Source organism: Mustela lutreola, chromosome 1, assembly GCF_030435805.1.
Source record: "Mustela lutreola isolate mMusLut2 chromosome 1, mMusLut2.pri, whole genome shotgun sequence".
Lineage (NCBI taxonomy): Eukaryota > Metazoa > Chordata > Mammalia > Carnivora > Mustelidae > Mustela > Mustela lutreola.
The window spans coordinates 63,635,141-63,647,647 of NC_081290.1; the positions used below are offsets into that span (position 1 = coordinate 63,635,141).

Here is a 12,507-nt window from a genome sequence, read left to right on the forward strand (position 1 = left end):
TTGGGTATTTACCCTAAAGATACAAATGTAGTGATCCAAAGGGGCACATGCACCTGAATGTTTATAGCAGCAATGTCCACAATAGCCAAACTATGGAAAGAACCTAGATGTCCATCAACAGATGAATGGATCAAGAAGATGTGGTATATATACACAATGGAATACTATGCAGCCATCAAAAGAAATGAAATCTTGCCATTTGCAACAACATGGATGGAACTAGAGCGTATCATGCTTAGCGAAATAAGTCAAGCAGAGAAAGACAACTATCATATGATCTCCCTGATATGAGGAAGTGGTGATGCAACATGGAGGCTTAAGTGGGTAGAAGAAGAATAAATGAAACAAGATGGGATTGGGAGGGAGACAAACCATAAGTGACTCTTAATCTCACAAAACAAACTGAGGGTTGCCGGGGGGAGGGGGTTTGGGAGAAGGGGTTAGGATTATGGACATTGGGGAGGGCATGTGATTTGGTGAGTGCTGTGAAGTGTGTAAACCTGGTGATTCACAGACCTGTACCCCTGGGGATAAAAATATATGTTTATAAAAAATAAAAAAATAAAAAAAAAATAACTGTTCTTTGTCTTCTCTCTGCTCACTAGATCTTCTGATGGGAAGATCAACTCTTCTCTCTTACACTTGAACTGCTCGCTCATGCATATCTATTAAGGTCATGACACGGCCACGTGGCAGCTCATTATGGAAGAAGTAAGACCCCCAGCAAAGGTTCCTGTTCACTGGTGGGAAAATACAAAGACTTGGCCTTCTGGTCATCAACAAATAAAATGTCTCATGGCTGATAAGGGTTTGGAAGTTGGAAAATCCCTAGCAGGTGGTGTAATCGAAGGCAAGTTACTTATACTCCCAGCTGCCTTGGCTGCAAAATGGGAGTAGTGATGCTCATGTTTCTGGGGTATTAGTGAGCACTGGAAGTGGGTTAAGGTAGTTGGAAGGGTCCAGGAGTGACTCTCCTGCAGAAGATGCTTCATCAGGATCCCTTGTCTTCTCCTTGCTGGTGCCAGAATTTCCTTCTCAATCCTTTCCTACCCTCAGGAAATGTGTACTACAATTGTATGCTTTACCTGGCTCTTAGAAAATTCATGCAATGACCCAGTCCAGCCCCAAGACATCATTGGCTCAGCCATTGCTATGAAAGTAGAAAGGGTCTTTCTACATGAAACACAAGGACCTATGTGCGGTTTTTTGGCAAACGTGACCACTGATTGAGTCCAGGAGAAAGGGCGAGGGTTTGGGGCCATAAAGAGTATGAACCCTAGGGGCACTTGGGTGGTTCAGTCAGTAACTGACCAATGGACCCTCCTGTCTTTGGCTTAGGTCATGATCCCAGGACCCTGGGATTGAGCCCCTTGTCAAGCTCCCTGCTCAGTGGGGAGTCTGCTTCTCCCTCTTCTTCTGCCGCTCCCCCTGCTCGTGCTCTCAGGCTCTCTTTCAAATAAATCAATAAATATTTTAAAAAGAGCATGAACCTGGATTCTTCTACTTACTGGCTTTGTGATGTTACACATATCACCTCATCTTCTTAAGCCTTTGTATTTCCTCATTTATGAAAGGGGGAAATAACTCTAACTTGAGCTGGAGAGCCTATGCTCCAGGGACTGGCCCATTTCCTGGCCACTGGAATGATAGAGGGCGAGTCTCTGTTGAACACAACAATGCGGAGCCAAAACACAGAAGCAATTAAAAATAAACAGTTACTACATAAAGCAAAACCAAGTGCCACTGAGAAGAGCTTTTTGTAAAAGGCATTTATTTTCAAAAGTTCCCTTGATAAAAATAGAATATGTAGCAAACATAAAATGCAGGAACAAAGAACCTCACTTGGACACACAGCCCACATGCTGCCAGACATTGTAGAGTGTGAACTGGGGGCCAGAGTCTCCCCCAGACCCTCAGAGAGGTGAGTCTGAAGGCAACAAGGGTTCGAGGCTGCTCCTGAGTCTCAGCATGTCCTTCATGATGCTGACGAGAGCAGACCCTCTGGAAATTCATGAGACCAGATGAAAGTGAATCCTTGAATGTCATGGGAGTTGGGTGTGTCTGCGTCTTCTGCATGTGTAACTTATATCCATGAGTTGTACACTACACACACACACACACACACACACACACACACACACACCACAAAGAAAACTGTCTGTCTTCAGATTCCCTGGAGCTTTCCTTGGGACTAGTCCATGCCTAAGGCCCAGGTGGCCTTTTTGGCATTCAGAAAGTTCTTCTTCTTTCTCTTGGGAGGGACATGCAATGAGATCTCTGGCTCCTTTGGATTTCTGAATATAAAGAGCTTCTCGCCTGTGTTTAATAAATCAATGGTCTCTGCTCCTATAATGGGGATAGCAGCCAGTTCTCCAATGGACTCCAGGGACAAGTGTGGCCAGCTTCCTTTTCCAGGGAATACGACCCTCTCTCTGAGGGGGGGACATGCCTTCTTTAATATACTAAAGAAAGAACAGAAGACCAGATGTGACATATTTGGCAACTTAACCTCCTGAGTGTCCTGATGGAGTTCTCTAGGAGAACCCACTTTGGGTCCTTCGGTCCTCAACCAGGTGTCATTTTAATGAAAGACACTGTGGTCATCAGATCACCCCTGAAATGAGCCATAGGCACAGACAACTCTTACTGACTCATGACTGTTAACTTTGCAGAAGTTTTGTAAGCCTCTTGTCATCATGTGGTTAGCTTGAAATCAGCTCCGGTTGGAGCAGGTACACCACGAACACTGGGAAATACTACAGACCAGAGCATTTGTCTGTTTCGTCCCCACCAGCCAAGGGTTCAGCGTTTCCTAGGACATCACTGCCTGGGAGTCTCATATCAAAGCAGGCTGATGAGACCTGATTCCAAAGCAAGAGTTAGAAGTCGGGCCAACTGCATTTGAAACAGAAGACTGACACTCTTTGGGGATGTCCCATAAAAGGATTGCTGGAGTTCTGTCCATGAGTGGCCCAGCCCCTAAATCCATGGTTGCTTTTGGTAATGGCCAGGACTATTTCTAAGAGGCCTACACCAGCTAAAAGCCATGGGTTCTCTCAGTGCCCAAGCAGTACATGATGAGGCCATGTCACTGGGGGTCACCTGCTGGATGTCATTGACAGGCTCCCTGGCCCTTCCAGGGCAGATTTGGACCATGAGGCTCCAAGGCCTCCTACCCTTGCAGCTGGGATGAATGTGAGCAAGGATTCAACCCAGTTCAGTGTGACTCAGTGTCTGTCTTCCTGCCATAGCTCCATGTGCCTCCCGGTGGGGCAAACACCTGCGGAGGGTGCCAGTGGGGTGGGACCTGTACTCCTCCTGTTCTGTACCCACTCCCCTCCCAGGCCTACAGCCAGGGAGTGCCTTCACTTCCCCATCCCAATCTGGAGGAGCTATCTTCTGCTCCTTCCTGGAGAACCTCACATTTATACAGCTAGAATTTAATTGCCTTGATTTGGGCTCTAAATCCTGATCTAATCTCTTTGGGACTAAAGTCTGACATCCAGACGATTATGCCTCTATGTTAACACGGACCATTCGTGAAGCTTGGCCTCAGTTCCTTTCCTGTAGCTGAGAAATGGTAGAAGGGGCAGGACTCAGGATACACGCTCTGCTTGGACATTGAGGGTTTCCAGAGCACTCGCTGGGTATGACCACTTTCTACCCTGTTAATGAGCTGACCTGACGTCACTTTTCTAGTGGGAAACACTGGAAAACACTGGGAAAAACTTGGTCAACTGTAGCAATCAAACACCGCCCCGCCCCTAACTTCCCTCTGACCTCCAGGTGTGCAGAAACCACAGCTAAAAGAGAAAGGTGTTTGATGGAGTGGAAAGACCACTGACCTGCAAGTCTAGGGCAAGAAATGGGTTAGTTCGATGGTCCCAAACCCCTTGGCCGCCGGCTTCCCAGCTGCAGGCTTGGTGCCTCATCCTCTGACCTCCCTGAGCTCCAGGGTTACCATCCCCACTTTCTGGAAGTCTGGGAGGCTCAGTGTCATAGGAGGCAAAGGGCTTTGTAAACTATAAACTCCAACAGCAATGAGGATTTACTCTCCCTCTAATGACATCCCATTTGAAAACAGCCACTGTTGTAAAGTGCTAACAAATGATAAAAGGACATTCTCCCACTGACAGTGAGAGGCTCATTTATCTTCAATTCCTAAACTCACTGTGAACAAAGATGGTGGTCTTTCGGGAAGGGAATGTGGATATGGCTGCAGTCACCCTCTCCCAGGTTCCTAGGATGGCCCTTCATCTCCCATCCCACTAACAGGCAGCCGGGCTGACCTCCTGCCCAGCCTACCCGAGCAGATGCCCAGTGTTACCTCTCCTTCCTTTCTCGGGCCCAGAGCATCTTCTCCAGTCCTCTGCTTATCAGTTCTCCTCGCAGTTGGCTTTCCAGGGCTTGCCACCACCCCTGGTGCTTCCTGGAGGCAAGAAGGAAGGGTCTTAATATTTCCTAGAATAGACTTTTCCTGGAAAGCATGATGGTACTCCATCCCTCAACATGACCTTGGACTGATAGGAAGAACTCGTTTTCATGGTCTGTCTCTCCCTCCAGGCACACTGATCGAGCACCTTCTTTGGTCAAGATAAAATCTCTGCCCCCAAGGGATTCCCAGTCTGGGGGTCAGAGCCAGGTAATGGGTGACATCAGTCGGATAGCAGAAGGCTGCGTAGAGGTAGGGACACTTGAGGTGAGCCCTGCATCCCCACAGAGGGAGGACATGTGTGGAGGAACATTATCTATGTGTTAAATGACAGAGGGTCCACCACGCCCCTTACTCTCCTGCGCACACTAGTGCCTAACGGTGGGCACAGTAGGAGCTCAGAAGTATTTCATGAATATTTTAAGAAAGTTGAAATAGCACAGCAGAAGATTGGAAGGTGGGCTGGCCTAGGAACCCTAAGGCTATTTGGGAAGGACTGCGACTTTCACCATAGGGGAACGGACACTGCAGTGTCATGTAGGGAACAAGAGGAAGTAGTTGTTCATGGGCCTTGGGCTCAGGTCCATTCAGTAAAGGACAGTGTGGAACCCAGAGTCCTGTCTGTCCTGCTCTACTCTGGCCAAGCTGGTTCACACTGTCTGGCCGGTGGTAGAGACAGACCTCCTACGCTGAGTCAAGCTTTCTCTCCCAGGAGCCGAACTCTTGGGCACAGAAGATGGTCCTCTGAGGGCAGCACCACAGAGAGCATGTCTTTTGTACTCTCCTGGTCCTGCCCGTCCCAGGACCTGGGCATCCAGCTCTCCCTGGATTCTGACAGGTCCCTCACACACTCTTTTGTGCTGAGATTAGTTAGGCAGATTTTATTGCTTGAAACCCTAGACCCCGAACTTGTGGCCAAGCACGAGGTGTTTGGGACAGAGGAGTGGTGACTGCCTTGCCCTCAGAGACGGTGGCAAGTGGCCGAGGTGCTCCAGAATTGATCCAGTCCAGTTGGCCATGAAGCGGGGCAAAGGAATGGCATGCACGTGCTCCGTACTCGTGGTGACAGCCACCCTGATTCTCTTGCCTTGTCCATTAGAGATCTCTGCTCACCAGCCTCCCAAACACTACTGGCTGAAGGCACAGCCCAGTAAACAAGGTCCTCATGGGTGGCCACATTCCTGCTTCAGGGTCACCTCCAATATCTGCGTGTCCCTACCTGCCTGTGCACCAAGAGGAACCAGTGGCATGAAGCTCTCTAACCCTGCCCACACCCAGCCCCCTAATGACGCCCAAAACCAGCCCTGACCATGTCCACACCCAGCCCTCTGATACCTGCCCATCCCTGACCACACCCATGCCTAGCCTTCTGACCACGCCCACACCCAGCCTTCTGACCACGCCCACACACGCCCAGCCCTCCAATAGCACCAACCCAGTCCTCATCATGTTTATACTCCTCCCCTGACCACACTCACCCAAACCTGCCCACACCCATGCTTAGCCCTCTGCCCACACCCTGTGGACCCACAGCTGTTGTTCCCACAGTCCCACCCTGCCTCACATGCAACCCTACTCTCCCCCTCTTAGCAGTGCTTCTTACCTTTTTGAGTCAGAGACCCTTTATGACCCTGATAAAAAAACACGGCCCCCTTTCTCAGGAAAATCATGTACATCCACACCTGTGAGTACAGTTGTGACACTTCGGCGGACTCATGGGCCCTGGGGGAGGAGGCCGGCTTCACCACCGGGTGTTCAGCACTCTTTTCAGGTGTAGCTGTGGCTTTTCTTGCTACCTGGTCCCCCACAGACTCTACTCTTAAGTGGCCCTCTTGCGGCTCCCACACCCCCTCACTCCACACTCAGCTTCCTGCCTTTCCTTATTAAGAGACTTTGATGACCAAATTCATGCCTGGAATTGGCTCTTAAAGCAAATTTTCAAGGCAGCCTTATCCATGATTAAGGAAAAAAATGAATCCAAACTAAACATCCAGTCAGAAGATAACTTTTGCATTCACTATGCTACACACCTCTGTGAAATATTACACAGCTGGTAACAAAAGGACTAGGAAGGGGTTTCGATAACTGTGAAAAGTATGAATTTTAAATTAATGAGATTACAGCAGAGAATACAGTCTAAATGGTGTGATAATTATTGCATAGAATGACGTCTGCACATGGACAAGAATCAGAAGGACAAAAGCGAACTCCCTGTGCTGTAAGGTTCTGTGGAGCAGGGTATATGCTGGGATTACTACGCACACAGAGACACAGGCACACCCCAAACACATTGATAAAGCCCAGCAAGGAAACACATTCTGGACAAAGAACTATAAGAAAATGCTCTCAGCCATTTTCTCCAGGTAGTGGAACCAGGACATTTCTTTTTCTTCTTTTTCCTTGTATGTATTTTTTACACTTCCTTTAATGTGTGTATAGCATTTATGGCAGGGGAAACGTTTCTTTCTTTCTATTTTTAAGGTAGTCAAAGGTTTTTATTTTGATTTCTCTTCCATCACACAGCCAAACCTTCTAACTTTCTTTTTTTTTAATTAATTTATTTTTCATCATTATGTTCAGTTAGCCAGCATCTAGTATGTCAAAAGATTTTCTGAAGATTCCACTTGAAAAATAAATCGGTGATGAAGATAAAAATCAGGACAAAATAATCAAGCCTCCCATGATTTATCACGGGTTCCTGGTCCCTGGTCTGGCTGTCCTTTGCTCCCGGAGCAATGAAGTGCTGACTGGGAAGGTGCGTGTGCCCAGGGCTGCAGGTGTCCCACTTCCTCCCTCCACGAATTCCCTTCCTGGAATCACACTCAACTGGTTTCCAAGAGTAGCCGGGATGGCACACTCACCTCCTTCTGCCCAGGTCAGCGGGCTCCCCACCACCATTGTTCTCTACCATGTGGTCTGGATGCTTCTGGCTGCCCGGATCCAGCGCGGCCAGGAGCTCGGACTGTGAGGCCGTGGGCAGAGCCACGCTCAGGAGCCGGCGCAGGGTGCCCCCGGGCACCATGGCCAGCCTGGACAGGTACGATGCCAGTCTCAGCTCCTAGAGAGGTTAATGGGAAGCTCATGAGCTCACTGCTCTGACCTTGATGAACACCACGCTTTAACGGACGACAGTCTTAGGATGTTTCGTCCCACGGAAGTAAATATTTTAGCAGCTCGGTCTGGAAAAAATGTCCCCCAGTACACAGAGCTGTCAAGTAAAACCTATGTGGTCAGCAACCCTGGCTCACTGCGATGCATCCAGAACCTTCATCTGTGCTCCCGACTGCTCTCAACTCATGCACCAGGACTGCACCTCGGGGCCAGCAGCAGGGACAGCGGGTGAGGCTTGTCCTCTCCTGCCCTGTGCACCATGAGGCAATACGGCTCAGATCAAACAGTGTAGCTCAGCAAACATCTGGAATGTCCCCCAGGCCAGCAGATGGTTGAGGACACTAGGCTACAGGGCACACCTGGATGGATGCCGCGTGGAAAGAGCCTGTCCCCCCGGATCACATCTTATCAGAGCTCACATGTTCTTCTTTCCCGAACTGACGAGATGCAGACACGAAGAGTGTCGTGGTTGCCAGGGGTCAGGGATGGGAGAGGAGTGGGTATGCCTGTAAAGGGGTGGCCCAAGTCAGGTCTTTGTGCAAATGGAACAGTCTGTATCTTGCCGTGGTTCCTGAAGTTTCCAACACGTGAATCTACACGTGAAATGGACACAGAACCATGCACGTGTTTTGTAACCAGTCATATATATAGTCATATATATAGTCATATATATAGCATATAGTGCTAGCCCTTTGTAAGAGGCAACCATTGGGGGAAACTGAGTGAAACACGGGGTGCCAGAATTCTCTATGCTAGCTTTGTAACTTACTGGGAATCTAAAAGTGTTTCAAAATAAGAGGTTAAAAGAGAGAGAGAATAGGTTCTTCCATCTGGGGAGTCTGAGTTAGCCTCCAGCCCCACTGCACCGAAAAGACACTGTGTGTCCTGGGGCAATGCCTTTCTTTCTCTCTGTGCTCAGCTTCCTTATTTGTAAAGTGGGGTACCTATACCACCTACAGCAGAGGCTTCCATGAGAACAGAATGAGCTGCCACGTATGGAATGGTCCCATACTGGTGAGACATAGCAGGTCAGAATATACTTTCTTCTCTCGCAGTCTGGGGGACGAAAGTCTGAAGTCACATCCACTGGGCTAAAGTCAGGGTGATCAAGGCTAGTTCTCACTCAGGCTCTGGGGAATATCTGTCTTCCTGCCTCTTCCAGCTTCTAGCAGCCATCTGCCTGCCAGGGCTCATGGCCTTTCCTGCGTCTTCAAAGTACGTCCCTCCAGCCTCTGCCTCCATCACAGTCACATGGCCCTGCCTTCTTCCTGTGCCTGCTCCTGCCTCCCCCCATACAAGGACCCTTTTCCTCCTTCCTGCGTGGATTTCTGTTGCTTGTGTTTTCTCGGCATGTTTCATCTTCGGCTTTGTTTTTAAGAAACGTGGCTTATTTTAAGGAATTTAAGCAATGCAGAAAAACACAAAGATGAATGTTAAAATAGTTATTCCAAATGCCTTTATCCAGAAGTGATTATCAGTAATATTAGGCAAGCATCATTCCAACCATCTTTCTAGACATATATGTGGATGGATGGATGGATGGATGGATGATGGATGGACAGGTGGATGGGTGGATGGGGAATAGATGGATGGATGGCTAGATGGATGGATGGACAGACAGACAAAACTATAAAAATGAGATTGTAATGCACATCAAATACTATTCAGGTTATATATTTATTTTGCTGATTGCCTGCTCTCCCCACTAGACTATCAGCTCCTGAGGGCACGGGCTTTATCTCATATTTACTGCTGAAATTCCAGTGCCCAAGACAGTCCTTGCTGCTTACTAGAAGCACAGTGAATATTTATTCATGAACAAAGCCTCTTCAGAGGATGTCAGGGTCTCTGAAGTCAAGTGCACTCCACCTTATCTACAAAGGTTCGGTCATTCTGGAGCCTGGAGGGGGGTAACGGAGGAGTTCAGTGAGGAATGGGGATGGGGTCCCAGCCTCTCCCACAGCACAGGGAAACTCCCTGACTCGCTGGGCTAGTGCTGTTCATTTCTCAAGGGGCACCCCCTTCCCATTTTATTCATGCAGCAATGAGGAAGTATCTTGCTTTAAAGGGAGGGAGCAGGAGCCTGAAACGGAATGGCTAGAGCATCTAAGAGAGCAAGACCTGGTTTCAGTGGCCAGCTTTGCTCTTGGTGGAGCCTCCCCTGTGAGTGTTAAACTTGTGTCCAACAGAGAAAAGGAAGCATGTCTGGGTGCCGGGCGAGTCTCAGAAAAGAGGCTGACCAGGGCAGTCACGATTACTGTAGCTGCTGCTGCTGTTGAGCCTGATGGGAATGTCCTCTGCCTCCCGGCCTGGTGCCGGACGCTTGTCCGCAATCCGCCCAGCAGCTCCACGGGTCCCACTGTCATTGTGCCCGCGCTGCAGGGGAGGACATAGCCCATGGCATGGCGAATGGATCCTCACCTGGCTGTACAGGGTCGCAAAGGTGTCGAACTCCACATTCTCCAGCAAATCCTCAAGCACAACGCTGTGGTCTCGCTCCTCCCTCCAACTGGAGTGCACACAAAATCTATGTGAGTCCACTTTGGTTGTCACGTGATCCAGGAGAAGACCAACGACTTATTTAAATAAAACAAATCTCACCTACATTATTATTATTTTTTAAACCTATTGAAAGAGACGCCCAGGAGAGGCATATCTCGTCTTGTTCTAGAACAGTTTGCAAATATTGTATCACGGGGGCCTGCTAGGACAGAGGGTTCCTTGAAGGGAGAAGTTTTGTGGGAGCTGTGGGGAGCATTTCTGTGGCTTGGCTGGGCCATCTGGGGTCCTACTTGGAAAATTCTTCAATATTTGTCATCATGCTCAAGAAGAACCAGATCTGGGGTCCTCGCCCACCATGTGCCCCCTGTGGAAGCAGACCCAGAACCATGAACCCAGCCTGGTCCTGGCTCTGGCCACACAGGTTGGTGGCACCTCTCCACGAAGTGGGAGGGGGGGGAGTCCCCCCAGACCTTCTGACTTCCACGTGACAGGGTCTGCCTACCCAGTCCCTCAGGTGAGAGATGTGGTGACATGATAGGCCTACCCCATGTTCTTGTTGGCTGACACAACTCCAAACTCCTGTCAAAAGCTCTCCTCATGAGCAATTTCCTCCATGAGGCAGGAGGCATGTGAGGATGTCATATGCCCGAAAATCCTGGTGTTACTAAACCGGGTCTACATCTCCAGGCCCTGTGCCCTCTGATCACACACATTCAACCTCTCATACCATTAGTTCATTCTGATGTTGTGTTTCCAGGAAAGCATCATCAAATACGTTAAAAATAACCCATAAACTCACCACCCACAAGTCACACCCATTACAACTGGGTCTCTCTGCTGTTAATTAGTTTGTGCACGTGTGTTTTCAAAAACGGAATCACACGGCCTCTCTCATTTGCACCCTGTCCTTTCCATGTCAACGTTCTATTGACCATGGAAAATCAGGAAGCTGTAAAAAGTACGTTTGCCAAGAGTGCCTAAAGCCGTGGGCAAAGGCTGACTATCTGTCAATTAGGAAGAATGCAAAGAACAGCCTTAACAAAAGACAGGGGCTCAGTTTGCTTCATAATTTTACAAAAGCAGGGTCTGAACTATTCTGGTCACGGTGAGATCTGAGTTCAAGTCTGTATTCACTGCCCACACGGGTGTTTGAATAAAGTGCCAGGATTCCGTATGATGTCACCATAGGGACAGTAGGATGAAGGGCACAGGGACCTTCCCTGAACTATCTTTGTCCCTTCTTGGGAGTCTACAACTATTTAAAAATTAAAAGCTTAAAAAATGTGCTCAGTGAAAACCTCAATGATCTCACAAAGAAAATAAACCAAAGTATAGTCAGAAGCCAGGGAAGAAGTGCATGCCTAAGACAGTGGCAGGGGTCTGAGCGCTGGGAGATGCCTTGGACAGGGGCATGGCAGCCAGGGGTGCATCCAGCTGAGCGGAGAAGTCAGGGAACCCCAGGCCGGCAGGGCCCACCACTGGGCACTGGGCTCACCTCTGCTGCTGGCGCTCCAGTAACTTCCGGGCCTGGCTCAAGGCCTGCTGCAGGACAGCAGAGACCTGCCTTCCAGAATCCGTGTCTTCAGGCATGCCCAGAAGCCCGGGCCCGTCCCCAGCCCACTGCTGTCGACTTGCCAGGGCCCGCTGGAGCTGGGCTGCCTCCTGCTGTGCCAGCTTGTCTTCCAGCTTCCTCTCCAGCTCCTGGAGCTCCTGCGCACAGAGGGGCAAGGGGTCCTCAGATTAAACCACACCTCTTGGGCCTGGCACGATCTGCTCTTGCCTGCCTCCCTCATCTAGCTGTGCCCAGTAGCGTAAGGAGGTCATGCCGTGACCTCTCATGCCTCCCTGCCTTCGCGCATACAGCTCCCACCACCTGCAGGGCTCTCCTCTGGTTGTCTGGCCACTCCAGAGTCTCCTTCTGAACCCCAACTCGTGAATTTCCTCAAGGAAGGGTTCCTCAGGTCCCACGATGGGGCAGACCCCATCTCCAAAGGTGCCCACTTGCCCTACCCTGTATGTGCCCATCACAGACTGAATGTCTGCAGCCCCTCCCAATTCCTATGTTGAGGCCATCACCCCGGGATGGGATTTGGGAGTGGGGCTTTGAGGGAGGCAATTGAGTTTAGATTATGGTCATGAAGGTGAGGCCCCATGATGGGGTTAGCGTCCTTTATAAAACATGGAAGAGAGAGACCCGGGCCCCCACTCTCTGCCAGGTTAGGACTCAAGAAGAAAGTGGCCATCTGCAAGCCAGGAAGAAAGCTCTCAGCAGCAGCTGACTGCTAATGCCTTGATCTTGGACTTCCAGCCTCCAGAACAGGGAGAGACCCATTGTTGATTCAGCTCCCAGGCTATGGTGTTTTGTTCCAGAAGCCAGAGCAGACTGAGACACTACCCCATCTTCGCAGCTGCCTGATGCCCCGTACCTTTCTACTTGAGTGTGAGCTCCAGGAAGCAGGGCT

The 12,507-nt window shown here is 49.6% G+C and overlaps 1 protein-coding gene across 6 annotated transcripts in view; it reads right to left on the reverse strand.

Moving 5' to 3' along the window:
* Positions 1-1,752: 1,752 nt before the first annotated feature.
* The window catches only part of EVC2 (EvC ciliary complex subunit 2), a 117,632-nt gene continuing 106,877 nt past the window's right edge, over positions 1,753-12,507 (reverse strand). For 5 of the 6 annotated variants that reach the window (XM_059165507.1, XM_059165527.1, XM_059165497.1 and 2 more), the window contains exons 18-22: positions 11,541-11,755; positions 9,965-10,052; positions 7,294-7,490; positions 4,328-4,429; positions 1,753-2,462 (exon numbers count right to left, since the gene is read on the reverse strand). In XM_059165507.1, the coding sequence (XP_059021490.1) occupies positions 2,192-2,462; positions 4,328-4,429; positions 7,294-7,490; positions 9,965-10,052; positions 11,541-11,755 (873 nt within the window). In that variant the 3' untranslated portion in view covers positions 1,753-2,191. The remainder of the gene's footprint in view (positions 2,463-4,327; positions 4,430-7,293; positions 7,491-9,964; positions 10,053-11,540; positions 11,756-12,507) is intronic. The other variant, XM_059165538.1, reaches the window with a different exon arrangement.